The sequence below is a fragment of the Symphalangus syndactylus genome, chromosome 3, assembly GCF_028878055.3.
Source record: "Symphalangus syndactylus isolate Jambi chromosome 3, NHGRI_mSymSyn1-v2.1_pri, whole genome shotgun sequence".
NCBI lineage: Eukaryota > Metazoa > Chordata > Mammalia > Primates > Hylobatidae > Symphalangus > Symphalangus syndactylus.
The window spans coordinates 103,719,904-103,744,333 of NC_072425.2; the positions used below are offsets into that span (position 1 = coordinate 103,719,904).

The window sequence follows — 24,430 nt, forward strand, 5'->3', positions numbered from 1 at the left end:
ACTGACAATTGGAATGGAGATAATAGGTCAGAGTTCTGATACCATAAAAGAAAACAGAATCAACAGGATTTGGCAACTAACAGCATACGGAAGATAAGAAAGAAGAAAGACTTAATTAAGAATGTCAAAATTACAAAATTTGTTTTCAGAGCACTCTTACCTGGAATTCTTGTCTCCTTCCTGTCAACCTACTTCCTACCCCACATTGATAGCAGCAGGAGGCAGACAAATGCCTAGGCAAATAGGGGCAGGTCCACAGTGAAACCTCAATTTCAAACCAAAGGCAGTTTAAAGCCTAAAAGTCAAGCTATGAGTCTCAGATACATCTACAGGCCAGACTGAGAACCTCTCTTCCTGTCTGGTGCTTTCCTCTGATTGATCCTCACCCTTCACCAATTTTACATATACCCACCCTTCCCTAATTGGCTTTTTTACACTGTCATGCCTACCTTTGAGAGGTGCCTTTGTTTTAGCCTTTTTTGCATACTAACAAACCAATCAGCATACACTCCCCCATTCTGAGCCCACAAAAGCCCCAGACTCAGCCATACTTTGGAACTGCCCGTCTCTGGGTGTGGGGGACTACCCACCTTCAGGTGGGGGACCACTCACTTTGAGTCCCCTCTCCACTGAGAACTGTTCTGTTGTTCAATACAACTCTTCTCTGCCCTTCTCATCCCTCGGTTGTCAGTGTAACCTCATTCTTCTTGGACACAGGATAAGAACTCAGGAACCACCGAACACAGGTAGGAAAAAGGCTGTAACACTGTGGCCTTCTGCCGGGCCGGCACCGGGAAGCCACCCCATGCAGTGGGAAGCAGCAGCAGGGCCAGGCCAGCCCCGGAGGCACTGCTGGGAGCAGGGCAGTGGGACTGAATGAGCTGTAGCACAGGCAGGCTGGGGAACACCTGGCCCAGACACAGGCTGAGTGTAGATCCTGTGACAAGCACAGGATCTGGGCCAGAGTGCAAGCCAGGCGTGGTCCAATGGGCCTAGTGGGTAGGCGCCTCCTGCAGTGAGCCTGGGCACAAGCAGGGATCAGATGGGGGTGTCACTGGCTGCACAGAGGTCTCCAGCTGGCAAAGCAGCACCAAAAAAATACTGTGTCAACATTAAAGCTAAAATATCTAACATTTGTTGAACACTTACTCTGCGTAAGGCACTGGACAACTATTACGCATATACTATCTTATTTAATCCTTAACCTTAGAGGTAAGTACTGTTGCTATGCCCATTTTACTGATGAGGAAACCAAGGCTTAGAATGGTTAATAAAATTACCCAAGGTCACAGAGTAAGTGGCTAGATGTTAATCAACATCAGATAACCATTAAAAGTGTTAGTCATATTAAATTTAAAATGTAATCTCTCATATGGATATACATGTTTTTAAAATAAACTCAAAGATAAAATGATCTTCAAAAGCCAGCGAGGGCTGGGCAGTGGTGGCTCATGCTCTTAATCCTAGAACTTTGGGAGGCCGAGGCAGCTGGATCACCTGAGGTGAGGAGTTCGAAACCAGCCTGGCCAACATGGTGAAACCCTGTCTCTACTAAAAACGCACAAAAAATTAGCCGGGTGTTGTGGCAGGCACCTGTAATACCAGCTACTCAGGAGGCTGAGGCAGGAGAATTGCTTATACGTGGGAGGCGGACATTGCAGTGAGCTGAGATTGCACCACTGCACTCCAGCCTGGGAAACCAAGAAAGACTGTTAAGAAAAAAAAAAAAAAAAAAAAATGCCAATGGGGCTTGGCACAGTGGCTCACCCCTGTGATCCAGCACTTTGGGAGGCCAAGGCGGGTGGATCACTTGATGTCAGGAGTTCGAGACTAGTCTGGCCAACAAGGTGAAACCTACTAAAAATACAAAATTAGCTGGGTGTGGTGCCACATGCCTGTAATCCCAGCTACTCGGGAGACTGAGGCAGGAGAATTGCTCAGACCCAGGAGATGGAGGTTGTGGTGAGCCAAGATGGCACCACTGCACTCCAGCCTGGGCGACAAAACAAAACTCCATCTAAAAAAAAAAAAAAAGTGAATGGAATGAGGGCATATGATGGAATGGCAAGTGACACGGTAGATATATTGGGTAGATAATCATAAATTCAACAGCTAAGAGAGAGAGAGACGCTTTCCCTCTTGTACTCATACTACTCATACTCCAAATCACTGTCACACTGCCATAAGACCAGCATTCACAACTATTATTCTTTAAGACAAAATGGGTCTCACCCTATCATATATTGATTTGTGGCAGGCTCATAAAGTCCTTAAAGATCCTATGTATTAATATCTGTAACCCCTAAAAAATAGTAGACATTGAATAACTGAGTAAACAACTGAACTCAGTTGGGCTGCTTCTGTCTAGTTCTCTCCAACACAGTGTGAACACCCTCACATAGTTCAAGGCCTACATTTTGAACAATTTCTCCATGTCCTTGACTTGAGCTTGATCCTGAAACCTCTGCTCCTGATCTGTTGTCTCCTTTCTAGTTTTGAACTTAATAATGTCCTGTGCATTATCCTTGACTCTCAACTTGTTAAAGGTCATGGACAAATATAGCTGGCCTGATTTATATTACAAGTGTTTCTCCTAGTTTCTAGGAAATTTCCAAGAGTTCCCTATCCCACAGACTCCCTCCTCAGTTTTCAAGGAAAGGATTTAATTTCCATGGGCTCTAACAGAACATATGTTAGATCATGAAAGGGTTCTCCTTTGACTGACAATCTAAATCTAGTAGGCTATGCAGAGGATGTGAGAGATGTAGACAAGTTCCCAATGTTCTCAGCTTTAGTTTATATATACTTTCCCAAAGAAAGAATGTAATAGTAGTGAGGCTCCTAGACAGCCCTGAAAAACAAACAACCAAAAAAAAAAAAAAAAAACCTATATTTAAAGAAAATGGTGCAGTTAAATATTACACAATAGGAATCACATTTTATTTTATATTTTCAGTATAAATCTACCATTTTATATTATATTAAGGACTAGATAACTGTTTATGGCTATTTCAAGCATTCAAACTAAGATGAATTATCATTACTATCTTCCAAGTATTAAGCAGAGCAATAAATTGCTGGATATTAATCAAACTATAGTAAGTAGTAAGTGAACAAACATTATATTTAAATGCACCATATACATCTACTTCAACTAGAGACTAAGCTAAAGCAAAATAATTTCAAATCCCAGTTATGCTTTTAAAAGAGAAAAAAACCTTCTGAATAACTTTTTAAACTTTACAAAACTGTACACTACCCATTACTATTTAAGAAAATACAGTTTAAAAACGAACTGTAGTTCAATCTTACACAAACTCTTGCCACCCCCTTAATTTAGGCTGTAAAGAATATTTTGATAGCATTTTGTTAAAAAAAAAAAAAAGTGGAACTAAAATAATCTGGCAGGTCTTACTTATTGAAAGTAACAAATCTGAATTCTTCACATGAAACAGAAATTTTCTTTTCAGATACATGCATCAAGATTTCTAGACATACCCTATTTAAAACAAATTTGATTTATGCAAATATGGGTTTACACAAAGAAACAAATTACAGGTTGAAAATTCACTTTTCAAAAGGATTCACAAAAGAACTCCTTTAATTAGTAAGTTTGCCAATATACCTAAAAGTTATATTTCAAAAAAAATCAGTTTATAAACAATTCTTCAGAAATACACTCAAGGGTATTAAATTAGTTACAGTTAGTTACAAGAGTATCAAGCTTCAAAAACTCCTATTAGTCTTTGTCCCAACAGCTCGACAAATATTGCAGGTGAAACCAAATACATTAACTGAAAATGGCATAGAAATGCATATTCAAGATAGTCTCTGATAAATACATTTATATCTATCCCAATAATCATGAACCTACCAAATTCTTCTTTAAAAATATATACAGGGACTAGGCCAGGCACAGTGGCTCACACCTGTAATCCCAGCACTTTGGGAGGCCGAGGTGGGCGGATCACGAGGTCAGGAGATCGAGACCATTCTGGCTAACAACACAGTGAAACCCCGTCTCTACCAAAAATACAAAAAACTAGCCGGACATGGTGGCGGGCGCCTGTAGTCCCAGCTACTCGGGAGGCTGAGGCAGGAGAATGGCGTAAACCCGGGAGGCGGAGCTTGCAGTGAGCCGAGATTGAGCCACTGCACTCCAGCCTGGGCGACAGAGCGAGACTCTGTCACCCCCCAAAAAAAAAAAAAAAAACATACACACACACACACACACACACACACACACACACACATACATACATACGGGGACTAGCAAATAATGCAGTCAATAATGACTAAAGGTGACCCCAAGAAACCAGTGAGCTAAGAGCTACTTTCCCTTCTTTGTATAGGCCAGAAGTACTAAAAGAAAAATCTAGAGATCCCCATTAGTGTTGCTGGTTTTTAAGAAGTGCTCTCGCACGTCAGAGACAACGTCTAAGAAAGGAAATCTAAATTTGATGATCTGGAAATGAAGCATTTTGGAGCAGCTAAGAGAGGCAGGAAGAAGGATCCTAATGTCCACAAACTATCACTGCCGGCTAGCTTCTTGTTCTGTTTAGAGTTGTATCCTAAGAACAAATCCACAAACACTGGCATCTTAACTGAAGACCAAAATGTTAGGTATGATGTAGAGTAATCTTACTGATAACAAAAAGCAGCCTTACAATAATAAGGGGGTAAAGCTTAATGAGAAATATGACAAGGATGTAGCCACTTCAGGAAAATTTGACAGCGCAAAGGAGAAAGCTAAAGTTCCTGGGGGGTGGGGCGGGGGGAAGGAGTAGGATGAACAGGATGACAGGAGAAAGAGAGGATTAAGGAAGGGGGTATGAAGAAGAAATAAAACTGAGTATCTCTTTCCATGTAAATTCCAGAGTAGGGAAAACATCATAATACACCTGAGAATATGTCTCTGCCCTTACTAGATTTAATTACAAAATTAGAATATGACCACATGGCAGTTTCTCTAAAAGTGTTCTGAAAATCTTAAGTATGCATATTGAACAGTCAGGGGTGTTATGAGCACCCAGAAACTATATCAAACTTGCAGAAATGTCCAAACATTTTAAAGTAAGAACATCTTCTCAGCTGGGCGAGGTGGCTCACACCTGTAATCCCAGCACTTTGAGAGGCCAAAGCAGACGGGTCACTTGAGGTCAGGAGTTCAAGATCAGCCTAGTCAACATACTGAAACCCCGTCTCTACTAAAAATACAAAAATTAGCCAGGCATGTTGGCAGGCACTTGTAATACCAGCTACTTGGGGGGCTGAGGCAGGAGAATCACACGAACCTGGTAGGTGGAGGCTGCAGTGAGCCGAGATCATGCCACTGCACTCCAGCCTGGGCGACACAGCAAGACTCCGTCTCAAAAACAAAAGAAGTTCTTTTCACTCTGTGCATCTTTCTCTTAGCCTTATAAAAGCATTTAATGATAGTCACAGCATTTTTCTTTTAAAGTGGTGTTCATTCTGGTTATTCACCAGTAATCCAGAGTTATCAGTTATATATATCTATAGCTTATAAAATAAATAAATCACAAACTCTTGAGGCCCATGATTGGAAGTGTGAGGCAATAAACATGTTACTTTTTGGAGGGACTACATTCAAGGCATGTGGTGTGAAGCCAGATCCACTGAGGCTGCAGCTGGCACCCATCTCACCCAAGTAGCTGCTGTAGCTGTTTTTGCAGTTATGTGTTTGCTATATCATCTGCTGCCCTTCTGAGTTTTGGAAAGGGGGAGGGAGTCAGCTGCATGAAAAGTGTATGGATTTGTTTTTAAGTGGCATAGTTTTTAAACAAACTATAGACCTCTTCATCAGTAAAGAGTTATTGCACCAAAGTCCAGAAACCGTTCCTACTTAACCTATGCCATGTACAATAATATTCCGGTTTTGGCCTTGGGTTTTTGTTTGTGTGTTTATAACAATGAAATGTCTTTTAAAGGAAAATAAACCATACTATAACTTCTAAATCTATTCGAATAAAGCATACATATTTTAGTGTTTTAGAGTTCTGAAAGCAAAGTGCAATTTAGTTTAGAAATGCTTTGAGTTACACTGATTTAGGAGTAAAGAAGAGCAAAAAGTTGTAAATGAGGCAAATATCATTCTCCCTCCTCTAGGGTTAAGCTAATTAAATTTACACACAAAGAGAAGAATCTGAAATTTTTCAGGCCTAGGAAAAATAAGTAAGAAGTAGTTTAATCCATTAACATGTGTAAGAGTAACAATGATACCTCAACAGAAAGAAGGTGGTTAACATAAAAATAAAGGATTGAGGGCAAACTTACAATATGCATTCAGTACTGTTCAGGAAAAAAGGGCAATGAAGCTGTAGGACCCACAAAAATAATCACTAAAGGGATGTTTTCTACTGCAGACACAGTGAGGTCTGATGAAAAAAGCTCTCATGCCTACCCACTCCCTGTCATTTTAATTCCATGTTTACCAGGCAACCTTCTAAACACTAATTCAGTTTCCCAGAAAGTTTAATAGAGGTCCACAATCCCCTGAAGTCAAAGTTCTTTAAAACAAAAGCTCTTTCAGAACTTATCTGGCAGCAAATCCTGACATAAATGTACATAAAGTCTTTATTTACTCCACTTACTGTGAATATTCAAATTTTTTTCTGCAGACATACTAATGTATTTGATTACAGTACCACCCTAGATCCCACTCGGTGTTTCTTAAAAGTCACCAAATACTACTTCTTCACTTTCTAAAATCTAAAAAAAATACATGATTCTGAGACATATCTGAAAAGGTTTCCCCTGGAAGTAAATATAAACATTCTAACTCCTGGAAATGAGAGCCCTCTTCACTAGCCCCCACTCCCCTAGCAGCAGAAAAAATAAATCAGTATTCTTATTTATATTTCAATGTTATATAAAGTTAAGTAATGTGAGTCTGCTGCCAAAAATCTGATCATTTCTGGTTATGTTGGTAAAGTCCAACTCCAGACTACAAGATCAATTACCAGACCCTATATGATCACAATCAAGGTGGCACATACCTACCTAGAATATCTTTCTGAAGCCTACTGGTTTCTAAGCCAAGGGGAGCCTATTTACTTGTCTTCCACCCTCCCTGATTGATGTGTCAGAAGAAGACAAACCAACGGTTAACCTATATCCCCTCCCAATCCTACCTCACTGACAGCCTTCATTCACCTTCTATAAAACATAGGGGAAAAAGGTAAAAAATAAAAATAGAATACAGTTACTACATGGTAACTTAATTTTTATCAAATTTAGTGGAAAATCATTGAATATTTAAGAATGATCGCTAAGAAATTAAACATAAGATTATTCACGTTGCTTAACAAGACATAATACTAGACCAGATAGACGACACTGATGATAGGTACCAAATAGATAACCATGATGATTTTCTGATCTCAGTTTAGAGCCCTAAAGATTCCAAATATTTTTTCTTATGGTTACGTAAAAAAGAAATATTTGGATAAATTTTGAATCTACACGTTTAGATTTTCATTTATTTCATTTAGAAAACTCAACAAGAAACCATACAAAATATATAGATGACATTAACATTTATTAAACATGAAAAAGTCTGAGTTGAACCTACAAAATTTTAAAGGCAAAATTAGGAAATGTATATATAAGGCGCTAGTAGCTGACTCACTGAGCATGTCTGCCTCAAGTCCTCTGTGAAAAAGACTGGTAAAAATATTAACTATATCCAGTGCATTTTAAAAATTATCCTTAATAACTTTCTTATAATTACTAAAGTAACACCTGATTTTTGCAGATAATCAAGAAAATCTGAGGTACACAGAAGAAGATTACAATCATTCTTAATCTTATCATCCAAAGATAAAGTTTATATGTAATTATGTTACAGTTTTTCCATGTTATTAGTTCTTCTGAAACACCATTTCTAATAACTGCATCATGTGGCTATAATTTCATTATTCTATCATTGGATATCTACAGTAATTTAAAATTCTCACTTTACTATAGATATGCAACAACACAGCAATTAGCATCTTTGTATGTAAATCACAGTCTCTTTTGCCCATTTCTTTTAGTAAAGCTTTAAGTTTTTTCCTATTGAACTAAATAAGTTCTTTTCATATTAATGTGACCAATCACATATTAATCCCAAACATTCCATTTGTCTTTATACTTTAACCAAGCCATTTGATTCAATAGTTTAACTCACCTCATAATATAATCACATCTTAAGAGGTAAAAAGGAACTTTGGTCCATCCCTAATTCAGGGGTAAAATATATTTTCCCTCTTGAGACAACTAAGGCCCAAAGAAACCTTTCAAAAAATCACACAGAAAACAAATATGTGCCTGATTATTTAAAAAGTTTAACAGTTACAGCCCAGCAATTTCCATTCTTATCTCATTACTGAAAACAATCTTTCAAATAGAAATATCAGGCAATTAGCACTTCTAGCCTATTAATTAGCCTATTATTAGGCTAATAAACATAAAAACAAATTATTAAATAATATTTAGACATTGATTTACAAGATATTGTGCTAGAGGTGTAGAAGATAAAAAGATGATTAAGAAGATATCTTTTCCCTCAGGAAAAATATAAAAACTGAAGACTCAAATAGACAAATTGTAACAAGCAAACAAGCAAGATTCAAAGAAAAAATCTGTAATCATTTTACAGCACAATAGTTTTTTGGAAACACTAATTTTAAATCTTGACTAGACCTTCATAAACTAAGAACATAACATTTTTGTCCTATGTAGCTATATGATACTGATAGCAGCAGGAGACAGGCAAATTCCTAGGCAGACAAGGGCAGGTCCAGAGAAACCGACTTTCAAGCCAAAAACAGCCTGGAGCCTGAAAACCGAGCTGCCAGTTCCTGGCGAAGTCCATGACCAGATAGAGAACTTCCTCCCTGCCTTTTTAGCCGATCAAACGGTGTTTTTTCCAGGCTTGCCCATGGACCAATCAGCATACACTCCTCCATTCTGAGTGCACAAAAACCCCTGGACTCAGCCATGGCGGAGACTACCCCCCTTCAGGTACGGACTACTACCCACTTCCGGTCCCCTCTTGCGTGGAGATTGGAATAAAACTCTTCTCCACCTTACTCACTATCTGGTTGCCCCCATAACCCTATTCTTCTTGGATGCAGGACAAGAACCTTCTTCTTCTTGGATGCAGGACAAGAACCTTCTTCTTCTTGGATGCAGGACAAGAACCTGGTCGTAGCCCTCCCACCCTCTGCCATCACAGGGCTGCGGCCCCACATGACTGGAAGCACTGGAGGGGCGGGGCCAGCCCAAGAGCCACAGGCCAGTGCAGGGCAGTGGGAATGAACAAGCTGTAACATGAACAAGCTGGCCAGCTCACCCAGCTGCAGGCAGTGACACACTCCCACTAGCTGGACTACAAAAGAAGAGCTAGGACCCTTCTGGGGGCCCAGACCCCAAGACTTCCCGAGCCAGAGCTGTAACATGCCCCAGTTTGCTAGGCTGCAGACGGCAGAAAACAAGCTGTCTTGTTTACTCATTGTCGGTGTTTTTGTGATGGTTCATTTAATGGTGATTTGTCACACATATATGTTTCCTACATAAATTTTTTTTTTTTTTTTTTGAGACTGAGTCTCATTCTGTCACCGAGGCTGGAGTGCAGTGGCACTGTGTGGGCTCACTGCAACCACCTTCTCCTGGATTCAAGCAATTCTCCTGCCTCAGCCTCCCGCATGGCTGGGATTACAGGCATCCACCACCACACACGGATAGTTTTTATATTTTTAGTAGACACGAGATTTCACATGCTGTAATGCCCCCTTTGGGGCTCCACAGTTTCTGGCATCTCCAAGTTTTCGGGCTCCACTGCCTTCTCCTCATCCTGATGCTGGCACCCAAGGTGGAAGCTGCTGTGGTATGCCTGGTCCAGCCACTGCCTCGCACGAAGCCAGTGCCTGAAGCTGCCCATCCCACCGCAGACCCACCACAGCAGCCGGCACACCTGGCTGTGCACCATGGCTGGATCCCACACTCGCTTGCTCACATATCCTTTACTGCTCCGTGCCTGGCTTGCCCTCAGCAGACATGGGATCCAGACTGGTAGCATGAGCCGAGCACAGCCTGCCAGCCTGGGTGGGCAGAGCAAGCCTAGTGGCCAGCTCAGAACTAAGTGAGGCCTGGGCAGGGGTGCTGCCAGCCAGAGAAGATTTCCAGCTGGCAAAGCGGCACTGAAAAAATCCTACATCAGTATCAAACAAGTCATTTTACTTCTATAGGCCTTAGTTTCTTCATCTTTAACATGAAAGGATTTCCAAGTAAAGATGGCAGACTGGGGATATCACAAGAGCTTATTTTTTATCTTCTCTTCCTTCCAAAGCCAGACTAAACTAGTAGTAAAGCAATTTTTAAAAGGAATAATCCATAATGACTAGAGAACAAGAATGGAGCCATTAGCAGCCAAGCAATTTCAACAGATTTTCTGAATATGGAAAGCAGAACAGTGTAAATAATGAAGCAAAGCAGACAGAGGAGGCCACAGTTCGGAATACAAACAGAGAATACACCTAAAGAGACAGCCAAGCTGCCAAAACCAAGTGAACTCAAACACCAGGTAGGTAGAAAATCAGGAGCAGGAAGCAAATACAGGCAAGATTAACCAAAAAGTAATTTCCCAATCAACAAGCCTATCTATAAGGCATAGTTCTTGGTTAGTTTCTTATTGTTTTATTCATAAATATGGACAGATAACCAAAATTCTCAAGACATTTGGAACATGAAAGAGACCAAAATAAAACAAAAAATGTCCCCAGAAGAGATAAACAGAAAAGAGTACATTGCTTTTTATTATAAGCCCTTCTACACTAATTATTCTAAGCCATATGTATCTATTACTTCAATTTAAGAAAAAAGTTAATCTCTGCTACTAAGGAGGCTGAGGCAGGAGAATCACTTGAGCCTAGGAGTTCGAGAGCAGACTGGGCAACAGAGCAAGATCCTATCTCAAAGGAAAAAAAAAGTGCACCAGGCTGGGCGCGGTGGCTCACGCTTGTAATCCCAGCACTTTGGGAGGCCGAGGCGGGCGGATCACGAGGTCAGGAGATCGAGACCACGGTGAAACCCCGTCTCTACTAAAAAATACAAAAAATTAGCCAGGCGTGGTGGCGGGCTGTAGTCCCAGCTACTCAGAGAGGCTGAGGCAGGAGAATGGTGTGAACCCGGGAGGCGGAGCTTGCAGTGAGCCGAGATCGCGCCACTGCACTCCAGCCTGGGCGACAGAGCGAGACTCCGTCTCAAAAAAAAAAAAAAGTGCACCAACTGAAAAACGGGGGCTTAACAAAACAATCAGAAGCTCTCTTTCAGTTAATTCTACTCCCTATGTAAAACTTCAGTTGTATACAGTGTTCTTATTAAGCAACCATAAACTATATTTATTTAATAAAATAGTAAGAATAAAATTAATATTATCCATATATTTTCCCGTATTTTTCATGAATTTTAATTTTTTATTTTCCTTTCATGCATATGTAATTTTTATCACCTTAAATTCTGTACAAAAACTTCAAATTTTAAGATTGCATGTTACCTATACACATACCTCTACACACACAATGTTTCAGAACTATGACCACTAGCATATTAACATTATCATGCTATTACCATTATTTTAAATCCAAAAATTTAAATAAATTTTGAATCATTTAAATAAAAGAAACATAGACCTGTCTTCCAGTAACATACCATAAAGTCAATAATATATGCAATATTGATCAAACTATAATTTTTACTTTGTTACTTTATCATGAGCATTGTTATAACACATTTTATAACACCAATAAAAATTAAATATTCCTAAGTAGTAATATCTTAAAAGCTTCACTAAGAATTCAAGTGTTTCAGACATGAAAAAGTAGAAAACATGGACCACAGTATGGCTAAAATGTTTTAAAAGTTAAAACTTGACTTTGGGAGGCCGAGGCAGGTGGATCACCTGACGTCAGGAGTTTGAGACCAGCCTGGCCAACACGGTGAAACCCCATCTCTACTAAAAATATAAACACTAGCCAGATGTCGTGGTGGATGCCTGTAATCCCAGCTACTCGGGAGGCTGAGGCAGGAGAATTGCTTGAACCCAGGAGAAGGAGGTTGCAGTGAATCGACACAGTGCCACTGCACTTCTAGCCTCAGCGACAGAGGGAGACTCAGTCAAAAAAAAAAAAAAAAAAAAAACTTGTTGTAGAAAACAAATATGTGTGACAAATCACCATTCAATAAACCATCACAAAAACACCGACAATGAGTAAAATGCAGAATTAACAATTTGACTGAGACCCAACTGACCCACTCATACTTGGAAGATGTATCCCTGACACATACAATCCATTCACTAAACAGAGAAGCAATTCATTCCTCCTCCCCTGCAAGCTAAAACTATAAATCAAGATGTTCAAAACCAACAAAATGAGGTCCACAAATTAGGTAAGAGAAGCATACATTTATAAAAACTAGCCAAATACCCATCCAATCCTAATTATACTAAGGAAACTCTAAATATAGGTGACATGCCACATAATACATGTGTATATATGATACATACATACAAATGATGATCCACTTCAAAATCATATATAAAAAAAAGACATCACATGAGAGTTACAAAGGGATGGCTACCTGAAGTCTGAAGCATTTCCTCCTCTCGAACAAATGTAACAAAATAAAATGGGAAAGAAAATGTTATGATATCTAAATTATCACACAAGTATAAAGAATTGAACATAATCAAGAAGTAAGAGCAGTTATAGTCAGTCCGTGATACCGGGATCATTGCCTTTACTTGAAGAGAAGAAAAAGAAAATGGATTCTCTTGGATCTGGCAAGATAGCCAAATAGGAACAGCTCTGGTTGGCAGCTCCAAGCAAGACCAACACATAAGGCAGGTGATTTCTCCATTTCCAACTAAGGTACCCTGTTCATCTCACTGGGACTGGTTAGGCAGTGGGTGCAGCCCATGGAGGGCGAGCAGAAGCAGCATGGGGTGTTGCCTCACCCAGGAAGTGCAAGGAGTTGGGGGAGGTGAGGGGGCTTCCTTTCCCAGCCAAGGGAAGCCATGAGGGACTGTGCTATCCGGCCCAGACACTATGCTTTTCCCATGATTTTTGTAATCCGAAGACCAGGAGATTACCTCGTGTGTCTACACCACCAAGGCCCTGGGTTTCAAGCTCAAAGCTGGGCGGCTATTCCAGCAGACACCAAGCTAGCTGCAGGTTTTTTTGTTTTTTGTTTTTTTTATTTCCATACTCCGGTGGTGCCTGGAACCCAGGCAAGACAGAACCGTTCACTGGCCTGGAAAGGGGGCTGAAGCCAGGGAACCAAGTGGTCTCGCTCAGCAGGTCCCACTCCCATGAAGGCCAGCAAGCTAAGAACCACTGGCCTTTAAATTCTTGCTGCCAGCACAAGTCTGAAGTCGACGAGGGATGACAGAGCTTGGTGGGGGGAGGGGCATCTGCCATTACTGAGGCTTGAGTAGGCTGTTTTCTTCTGACAGTACTAAGGACTGGGAGGAACTCAACATAATGCAGCAAAGCAGCTGTGGCCAGACTGCCTCTCCAGATTCCTCCTCACTGAGCAGGGCATCTCTGAAACAAAGGCAGCAGCCCCAGTCAGGGGCTTACAGATAAAATTCCCATCTCCCTGGGCCAGAGCACCTGGGGGAAGGGGCAGCTGTGGGCGCAACTTCAGCAGACTTAAATGTTCCTGCCTGCCGGCTCTGAAGAGAGCAGCGGATGCTGACAAGGAGGGCTTTCCCAGGACGGTGCTTGAACTCCACTAAGGGACAGACTGCTTCCTCAGCTCGGTCCCTGACCCCCATGCCTCCTGACTGGAAGAGACCTCCCAACAGGGGTTGACAGACACCTCATACAGGAGAGCTCTGGCTGGCATCAGGCCGGTGCCCCTCTGGGACGAAGCTTCCAGAGGAAAGAGCAGGCAGCAATCTTCGCTGTTCTGCAGCCTCTGCTGGTGATACCCAGGCAAACAGGGTCTGGAGTAGACCTCCAGCAAACTGCAGCAGACCTGCAGAAGAGGGGCCTGTTAGAAGAAAAACAAACAAACAGCAGCAACATGAACATCAACAAAAAAGACCCTCACACAAAACCCCATCCAAAGTAAATCCATGAAGATGAGGAAACACCAGCACAAAAATGCTGACAATTCCAAAAACCAGAATGCTTCTTCTCCTCCAAATGATTGCAACTCCTCTCCAGCAAAGACACAAAACTGGATGGAGAATGAGTTTGATGAATTGACAGAAGTAGGCTTCAGAAGGTAGGTAATAACAAACTCCTCTGAGCTAAACGAGCATGTTCTAACCCAATGCAAGGAAGCTAAGAACTCTGACAAAAGGTTACAGGAACTGCTAACTAGAATAACCAGTTTAGAGAAGAACATAAATGACCTGATGGAAATGAAAAACACAGCACGAAAACTTCATGAAGCATACACAAGTATCAAGAGCCCAATCGATAAAGAGGAAGAAAGGATATCAGAGATTGAAGATCAACTTACTGAAATAAGGCGTGGAGACAATTATTAGAGAAAAAAGAATGAAAAGGAATGAACAAAGACTCCAAGAAATATGGGACTATGTGAAAAGACCAAGCCTAGGATTGACTGAGGTTCCTGAAAGTGGTTTCTTTGAAACCAACGAGAACAAAGAGACAATGTACCAGAATCTCTGGGACACAGCTAAAGCAGTGTTTAGAGGGAAATTTATAGCACTAAATGCCCAATCAGAAAGTGGGAAAGACCTAAAATTGCCACTCTACCGTCACAATTAAAAGAACTAGAAAAGCAAGAGCAAACAAATTCAAAAGCTAGCAGAAGACAAGAAATAACTAAGATCAGACCAGAACTGAAGGAGACAGAGACATGAAAAACCCTTTAAAAAAATCAATGAATCGAAGCTGTTTTTTTGAAAAGATTAACAAAATAGAACGCTGGCCAGACTAATAAAGAAGAAAAGAGAGAAGAATCAAATAGACACAATAAAAATAATAAAGCATTCCCTTTCAAAACCAGCACTAGACAATGATGACCTCTCTCACCACTCCTATTCAACGTAGTATTGGAAGTTCTGGCCAGAGCAACCAGGCACGAGAAAGAAATAAAGCATATTCAAATAAGAAGAGAGGAAGTCAAATTGTCTGTTTGCAGATGACATGATTGTGTATTTAGAAAACTCCATCATCTCAGCCCAAAAACTCCTTAAGCTGATAAACAACTTTAGCAAAGTCTCAGGATATGAAATCAATGTGCAAAAATCACAAGCATTCCTATACACCAATAATAGACAAGCAGAGAGCCAAGTCATGAGTGAACTCCCATTCACAATTGCTGCAAAGAAAATAAAATACCTAGGAATACAACTTACAAGAGATACAAAGGACCTCTTCAAGGAGAACTACAAACCACTGCTCAAAGAAGTAAGAGAGGACACAAATAAATGGAAAAACCTTCCATGCTAATGGATGGGAAGAATCAATATTGCTAAAACGGCCATACTGCTCAAAGTAATTTATACATTCAGTGCTATTCCCATCAAGCTATGATTGACTTTCTTCACAGAACTAGAAAAAAAAATAGTTTAAATTTCATATGGAACCAAAAAAGAGCTCACATAGCCAAGACAATCCTAAGCAAAAAGAACAAGGCTGAAGGCATCATGCTAGCTGACTTCAAACTATACTACAAGGCTACAGTTACCAAAAGAGCATGATACTGGCACCAAAACAGACATATAGATGAATGGAACAAAACAGAGGCCTCAGAAATAACACCACACATCTACAACCATCTCATCTTTGACAAACCTGACAAAAACAAGCAATGGGGAAAGGATTCCCTATTTAATAAATGGTGCTGGGAAAACTGGCTAGCCATATGCAAAAAACAGAAACTAGACCCCTTCCTTACACTTTACAACCAACTCAAGATGGATTAAAGACTTAAACATAAAACCTAAAACCACAAAAACCCTAGAAGAAAACCTAGACAATACCATTCAGGACACAAGCATGGGCAAAGACTTCATGACTAAAATAACAAAAGCAATGGCAACAAAAGCCAAAATTGACAAATGGGATCTAGTTAAATTAAAAAGCTTCTGCTCAGCAAAAGAAACTATCGTCAGAGTGAACAGGCAACCTACAGAATGGGAGAAAATTTTTGCAATCTATCCATCTGACAAAGGGCTAATATCCAGAATCTACAAGGAATTTAAACAAATTTACAAGGAAAAAAAAAACCCATCAAAAAGTGGGCGAAGGATATGAACACACCCTTCATAAAACAAGACATTTCTGCGGTCAACAAACATGAAAAAAAGCTCGTCATCACTGGTCATTAGAGAAATGTAAATCAAAACCACAATGAGATACCATCTCACACCAGTTAGAATGGCAATCATTAAAACGTCACAAACTACAGATGCTGGAGAGGATGTGGAGAAATAGGAACATTTTTACACTGTTGGTGGGAGTGTAAATTACTTCAACCATTGTGGAAGACAGTGTGGCAATTGCTCAAGGATCTGGAACCAGAAATACCATTTCACCCAGCAATCCCACTACTGGGTATATACCCAAAGGATTATAAATCATTCTACTATAAAGACACATGCACACGTATGTTTACTGCAGCACTATTTACAATAGCAAAGACTTGGAACCAACCCAAATATCCATCAATGATAGGCTGGATAGAGAAAATGTGGAACATATACATCATGGAATATTATGCAGCCATAAAAAAGAATGAGTTTATGTCCTTTGCTGGGACATGGACGAAGCTGGAAACCATCATCCTCAGCAAACTAATACAGGAACAGAAAACCAAAAACCTCATGTTATCACTCATAAGTGGGAACTGAACAATGAGAACACATGGACACAGGGAAGGGAACATCACATACCTGGGCATTTCAGGGGTGGAGGGAAAGAGGAGGTAGAGCATTAGGACAAATACCAAATGCATGCAGGGCTTAAAACCTGCATGATGGGTTGATAGGTGTAGCAAACCACTATGGTACATGTATACCTATGTAACGAACCTGCACATTCAGCACATATATCCCAGAACTTAAAATAAAATTTAAAAAAGTAAAAAAGTACTTCCTTTGCAGCAGTAGCTAGGAACAACTAAATACAGATGGAAAAAAAAAAGAAAAGAAAAATTCCAGCACTATACGACTACTTTCATTCTCTTAACTCCTAAATGTTAATGTTCTATCTTTGACCAACTTACACCCAAAAGGGGCACTTCCACCCACATCTTTGGCCTACCAACTACAGGTAATAACTTCCAAATCTCTATCTCCAGCCACATTCTGTCTCCTGGGTATCAGACCAACACATATCTCTCTGAACATCTTCACTTAACTGTTCCATGAGAATTTTTAGCACAAAGCACACCAACCTGAACTCATTCCCAATCTGTTCCTCCTATATGACTATTCTGGTTACTGGTATCATGCTCCAAACCTGGGAGTTATCCATTCTGTTTTCTTCTCCTTCACTAATACTGTATTAGTCAACAAGTCAAGTTCCACTCTACTTTAAAAGAAAAAAGAAAAATCTCATAAATCTATATCCTCCATTTTTAAGGCCTCTGTCTTGGTTTAGGGATATACCTATTTGAGACGGGGATTACTACATCCATCTACTAACACTTCTCCCTACTTCAATATGGCTTTTACTTCAATTATTCCTCTATATTGCTGCTAACATGATCTTTCTAGAATGTAATTTAAGTCATTTCCACCATTTAAAAAGCTTTCAATGATTCAAAATAAAAACTTAAAACCCTTAGCAGAATATCCTGTCTCCTGCCACCTCTTTAGCTTTATTTCTTCCTCATCTTCCGTGTAAAACAATAAATTCCAAACACAACACTGCAGTTCCTGGAAAAAAGTCATACTGCTTCGGACGGGCGCGGTGGCTCCGGCCTGTAATCCCAGCACTTTGGGAGGCCCAGGCGGGCGGATCATAAGGTCAGGAGATCAGTATCATCCTGGCTAACACAGTGAAACCCCGTCTCTGCTAAAAATACAAAAAATTAGCCGGGCGCGGTGGTGGGCGCCTGTAGTCCCAGCTACTCAGGAGGCTGAGGCAAGAGAATGGCGTGAACCTGGGAGGCGGAGTTTGCAGTAAGCCGAGATTGCGCCACTGCACTGCACAGGCTGGAGCCTGGGCAACAGAGCGAAGACTCCATCTCAAAAAAAAAGTCATACTGTTTCTTACCTCGATGCCTCTGCATATGTTATTTCCCTCTTTCTAGAAGATTCTCTTTTTGACATGGTAAATTCGACCTACCCAAGACTTAACCATCTTGTGTAGCTTTCAACTTCCTCCATTACTCCTTGATCCCACAGCATTTAATAGACACTCTTTCATACTATATTACAATTGTCTATCCTTTTCTACTAAACTTTGAACACTGTGAAAGTAAAATACATTTATTATTCATTTTTGTGTCTTAAATGCCTAGCACATTGTCTGGCCATAGTAAGTGATCAAAACTATCTGAAAAATGTTTCTGCCTTTTTCTAGAAACAAAAGACTTAAAAAACATTCCCCAACAGACACAGAACAAAACAGGTACTTAAGAAAAACAGGAACTAGGCAAGAGACAACTGAGAAAAATAAATGGGACAGAAAAAGAAAAACACATGAAGTCTCTTCAGGTAGCTCCTGAGAGCACACTCTTCTGTGCTCTTTGTCTCATATTCTCTCACCAACATGTTTTATCTATTTAATCTTCAATGCTTATTCTGATTTCCTAGAAAATAAGTGGTAGGCACAGAGAGAAAAATAGAAATCCTTACTTACATCAACTATTCCTCAAAAATGAGCACAGTCAGAACTTTTAAAATGCCAGTCAGACCCCTGATCTATGGAGTCTCAATTTCACTTCTAATAGTTACCTCCTAAGAGTTGAGATTACAATGCACATTTTACAAACCAGTTATCATACATTCTCCCTTAATAGATTCCCAAAAACTCTTCCTGAACTTGTATTTTTTCTCTTATGGTGAGAAATTATATAAATTCACCATTTACTCTGTAAACATGCTTTTACATTTCTATACTTAAAATACTTTCCTTCCACGTTGCCCCAATTGGTCCTTGAACAAAAACTTCCCCCAGCTGAATTCTCTCTACTATTATACTGCCAGTTTTCCAGGATCACAAATGAAGGAAATTAGAGAACTCTCTTCGAAATACGGGGCCTCTAGTGTTCTTGATCCCTTTCTTTTCTCCAGTGGCAACTATACCCAACGTTGTCCACTGATCTAAAACAAATTCAGAATCCATTCAAGTCCATAATTAAGTTTAGATGTGTGTGAGGGATTGGGATTGTGTAGACCAGACTCTACATAACATATTAAGTTAGAAGTCCACAACAGTTAATCTTAGTTTGATGTAAACATAACCATTAAGTAATATTCAAAGAACAGGTGCCAAGTTTGTAATGTGCACTAACTGAAAAATAAAGGCATAAAAATCCATGTCATGTCTAGCAGTATCTAGTATAACATAATCATAAATTAGATGTTTTGAAGAACATGTGGGGGTAAAAAAGACTTGGAAGTCTTAAATATATTACTCTGGTGATAAAACTTCTCTAGCCAGGTTTTTCTCTCCTCCAATCATTAGCATGTTCTCTAGCCCTACTCTTTGAAGACCAGTTCTTCAAGTATGTTTCCTGGTAGGATCCAACCTACCACGTCTAACTCCCAGGCTTAGATTAAGCTGCCTTGTAACTGTGATAACTATGTTATCCAAAGAGATCACTACGTTTAAATTTATCTTTACCCAGCCGCCAATTCATTAATTCCAGTAGATCAACAATGGTCGGGGAAGACAGGAAAACTGTTCTGTACAGACACGTGTCAACTAATAAATTCAGAAGGAATGAGGGAAACAAAAGAACCACCATTGGAACACAACGGCAAAATCCATCAATGAATGCTAAGATTAGTAATCATCTGAAAGCCTGAGAGTACCTACCCCCAAATATGTATTAATTTCAAAAGAGAAAATAGTAAGTTTACAGTAGAGACACCAGTCGGATTATTACTTTAACCAAATGATCACAGTTATCACCAGTAAGAAGTCATGTTAGTATCATGTGACCTCTGACATTAAGTGTTGAGAAGAACACTTCGCCCATGTGGTATTCTCAGTAATGCATAACATCAATTTAACCATGAGAAAACATCAGACAAACTCAAATTGAGAGACATTTCACAAAGTAACAGACTAGTACTTTTCAAAAAAGTATCAAGGTAATGAAAGATAGGACGACAGAGGAACTGTCACAGAATGGAGATTAAGGAAAAAGAATGACTAAATGCATTGTAGAATTCCCACTGGATCCTGGAACAGAATAAGGACATTAGTGAAAGGGCTGGCAAATTGTAAATAAAGCCTGTAGTTAACAGTATTGTAGCAATGTTAATTTCTTGTTTTTGATCACTGTACCCTAATTATGTAAGATGCTAACACAGGAGGGAAACAGGATGTAGGGAACTCTGTACTAACTCTTCTGTATGTCTAAAATTATTCCAAGTTTTAAAAAGCTCAATTCCAGTTACCAAGCCTACTAGGTCAACTAACACATTTTTTATTTATGCAGTTCTTTTTTATACCCTCTCTCCTACAACCTATTATCAATTTTTTCTGAGTTGCTACTCTTTCCTACTTTTTCCCAAAGAGGCTTCCCAGTGCTTACATTTTAAGACTTCTCAAAATAACCTTATTTCCTCCCAACAGAGAGCTACTCTCCTTCCTGTACGGCCACAAAATGACCTACCATAAAAGATGTAAAATACTTTAATACAGTATCTTATAGCTTCATAACAATTAGCAATACAGAAGTGCTTGTAAATACATTTACATACGTAAATTTTGAGATGCATAAACACTTATTATTTTATAGATGAGAAATAAGACTAGAAAAATTATGTGATCTGACACTTAAAATATCAGAGGCTGAATCTGAATCCAGTTCTTCAGGCTCCAAAACCAAATTACCTTATTAAAATAAAGTGCTCTGTATCTGAAAAGCTTCAACTTCCCTGCTTCAGGCAAGCGAATTACATCAAATACACCATGATTTTCAAGAAAGTTCTAAATTGCCCGATTGTTCTAAATGTCGCTCTTAAAAGCTTCAATAATTATACAAATAAGAATTCTGGAAGTCTGTGCAAAGTTTGTGTTCACCCTAACCATTCTTTTGATTTTTTTTTAAAAAGCAGACTTCAGTCATCTCCCCTTCAACTTTTTAGGCCGAAGAATCGCTTACCTCTATTTTCATATCAGCTCCAACTCATGCTTTCAAATATCTGAGCTGTCATTCCAATCTCTAATTCCATTCATTTCTTTATATTTGCAAATGAAAACTAGGGGCAATCCTGCAGGGCCCCGAGCCCCACGAAATACTCTAAATATCTTTTTTCCTTTACTCAAAAAAAGAAAAAAAAAGTCAAACGACTTATTGCTAATACATGTGTCTGTTTAATATTTAGCGCAATGGTGCAGGGCGATGTAACAATGACTTGAGACCGGAGGAAACAACTTTCGCCTGACTTAACTGCCACCAGCATTTTTCTCCTTCACGGTTTGTAATCTCCAGCCTTTTGTAATCTTTTTTATGTTATCTGATTTCTGTATCAGCCAAGTGAGAAAATTATTTAAACCCAACCAAAAGCGCTGAGATTAAAGAAATAATAAATTACAGAAATAAGCCTTTAAATTTGAAAACTAAGAGAACCATTAATTTACTAATGGGCGTTTACTAGGTGCAAAGGCACTTAAAAGGACAAAAAGCTCCTGACGTCTTTGAGCATTTGACGACTTGCTCATTTTTGTGACCTCCTACCCTCATCCTTCGAGAACCTGGCATCTTCAGGAGCTCAAAAGTTGAACTGAATTGGGGACGCTTAAGTAATAGGATCTGCTCCAGTGAAAAACCCGTGGAAGAAACTTTGGAAAGTGTTATCAGTGTTATCTGAACAGCATTACGCTAATTCAAACAGAACAGGCTGCTGCTCTGTTTAACCCCGCACGGGGGACTGGAACGAGAAACCGGGACACCGAGGAACCCGAAAGGTCTTGGGCAAAGAAAAGGGGGCGTCACTTGCCTCCCACTCCTGCAAGAAACGCTGGGCCTCGTCAGAACCAACGGTCTTATGTCTCCTAAATTCGTCTTTCACGTACTGGTCGCCCAGGGATTTGAGGTCCGGGGGCAGAACACGGTGCAGCTGCAAGACGCGCTTGTACAACGCCCGGACTCGAGAAACGTGCCGCCCCGGCATAGCGCCCTGCGCCGACCGCCAACTGCGCCTGCCAGAGGGACGGCGCGTTCCCGCCCTCTGCGAACTTGCGTATTAGTGAACCGGAAGGCAGACGAAAGAGGGCGCGCGACCTCTATCCGGTTTGGTCCCTTCCAGAATCAGGTCCTTCCGGAAACCCCAGCTCCGCTGCGGGCGGAAAACGGGTCGGTCCTTCTCTAGGAGGGGCGTGGCCCTCGTGGAGTCGCGCCTGCGCTTTGTCGTGGCTTCTTCTGGCCTGCGTCCTGAGGACACAGGCCTTGAAAGAGAGAGGTCTGTCGTGGGCCGTTGTCACTTCTCAGTCCCACTCCACTGTCTTTTTCATTCAACTTCGTCTCTGTCCTCCTACCAAAGGCCTGAGAAAAGCTTCGTTAAAATCGGGCTCCTCCAGGAATCCTTCCATGGTTCCCCACCCACTTGAGGCATTTAGAGTATTAAACTGCACCCTACTTTAGGGATCAGAGTGAGATTAATCTCACCATCCAGTAGCTCACCAACTCACGCTCTTTGCACAGCGCTGTTCTCCCAATTTATACTCTAGGCATGGGCTCTTCCATGTAAACAACCCAAGTGAGCACAGAGCTGGCCTATTCCTTAGCCGAAGTCAAGTTGGCTGCAGAAGGATCCTTGGGAAGGGTTTTAAACGTATTGTTTCCAGGGCCACGACCCTGGAGATTCTGGTTAAATAGTCTGGGATAATAAGAACGAGGAATCTAGAAATTTAAAGCTCTATCTTTTGCGAAGGTAATATGAGAGTAGAACTGGTTTCCAAAGCTGGCAGCTCCTTGTGTTGTCCTTTCCTGTCACACGTTTGGTTCTTCAGCAAATCCTGATGGCGTCACCAACAAACATGCAGAAATCAATAATTTCACCCCATGTACTCTACCACAATCTCTCTCCACTGGATATTGTGTTAGCTTCCATATCTGTGTTCAGCTTCTGGCCATGACCAACTTTGGTCATGCTCCAACATAATTTAAATTAAATTAAATTTGGCCTAAAATTTCCTCCCTACTCTGAGTTGCTATGTAGGGAACTGCAACCTAACTTAGTATGTAAATAAGCTGCAACTGAGAGTATATTCTTGTGACAAGTAGCTGAGCTTCAGCCAATCACAGGCTGCCAACTGATCAGACTATGTGCATATAAGGCAAATACTTAATAATGTCCTGCCCAAATAAGACTAGCCCAACTATAAGCAATCAAGCTGTTTCTGTGGGGCACTTCCTTTTTCTGTCTATAAATACTGCCTGCCAACAGTGCTGGGTAGAGCTCTCTCAACCTCTCCCTGTTAAGTGCTGCTGCCTGATGAATGCCTCATAAATCGTGTGTGTGTGTGTGTGTGTGTGCACGGGCACTCGTGCAAATAAACTCTATTAGATTTAACTTGTTTAAAGGTTTTCTTTTAACAATCTAAACTGTAAATCAGATCATTTCACTCCTCTGCTCAACAAAAGCCTCCAGGGATTTTCATCAGAGTAAAGCCCAGTCTCTAGCCCTTAAATGTTTAAATTTTCTCCTACTGCTTTCTTCCTAGTTAGCCAGTTGCAGCCACACTGGCCTCCTAGCTCTTACGTCATCTTTTAAAAAGCCAGGTACACTCCCAACTGAGGCCTTGGCACTTGCTGTCCCGTCTACTTGGAATGCTTTGCCAACTTTATGTTCTTGACTAACACTTTTATTTCACTCAGCTCATTATTTCAGGTCCCCTTCTAATGAGACCCTCCTTGGCAACCCTATTTGAAACCCTGCTTGAAGTTGCAGCCTCACCAAACCAAGAATTTCTTATGCTCCTCCTCTGCTTTGTTTCTCTCTGTATTACTTACATAATTTACTCATGTGCTTATTCTCCATTTATTATCTCCCAACAAGAGTACAAATTCTATGGGGGCAGGGATTTTGTGATTTCTTAGTGAACTGCATTAGGTCTGTAATAAACACTCAATAAATATCTGTTGAATTAATGTGTTAAACTCACTAACAGTGTCAGATGCCTCATATTCCTGCTGGTGAAGAAGAGGCAGAAATGTTGAAATTTGTGTGATTGTCTCACAGACCCCAGACTTCTTT

At 40.4% G+C, this 24,430-nt stretch overlaps 1 protein-coding gene and 1 long non-coding RNA gene across 3 annotated transcripts in view; both read right to left on the reverse strand.

Moving 5' to 3' along the window:
- The window catches only part of SDHAF3 (succinate dehydrogenase complex assembly factor 3), a 76,059-nt gene extending 52,659 nt beyond the window's left edge, over positions 1-23,400 (reverse strand). The window contains exon 1 of one of the 2 annotated variants that reach the window (XM_055272632.2): positions 22,172-23,400. In XM_055272632.2, coding sequence (XP_055128607.1) covers positions 22,172-22,345 — 174 coding nt within the window. In that variant the 5' untranslated portion in view covers positions 22,346-23,400. Of the gene's footprint in view, positions 1-21,333; positions 21,499-22,171 lie in introns of those variants that run through there. The other variant, XM_055272633.2, reaches the window with a different exon arrangement.
- LOC134735992 (uncharacterized) lies at positions 13,237-15,512 on the reverse strand. Its single transcript, XR_010119601.1, has 2 exons — positions 13,885-15,512; positions 13,237-13,607 (listed from the first exon to the last, which is right to left on the reverse strand). It is a non-coding gene; the product is annotated as an uncharacterized lncRNA (long non-coding RNA).
- Positions 23,401-24,430: the final 1,030 nt, after the last annotated feature.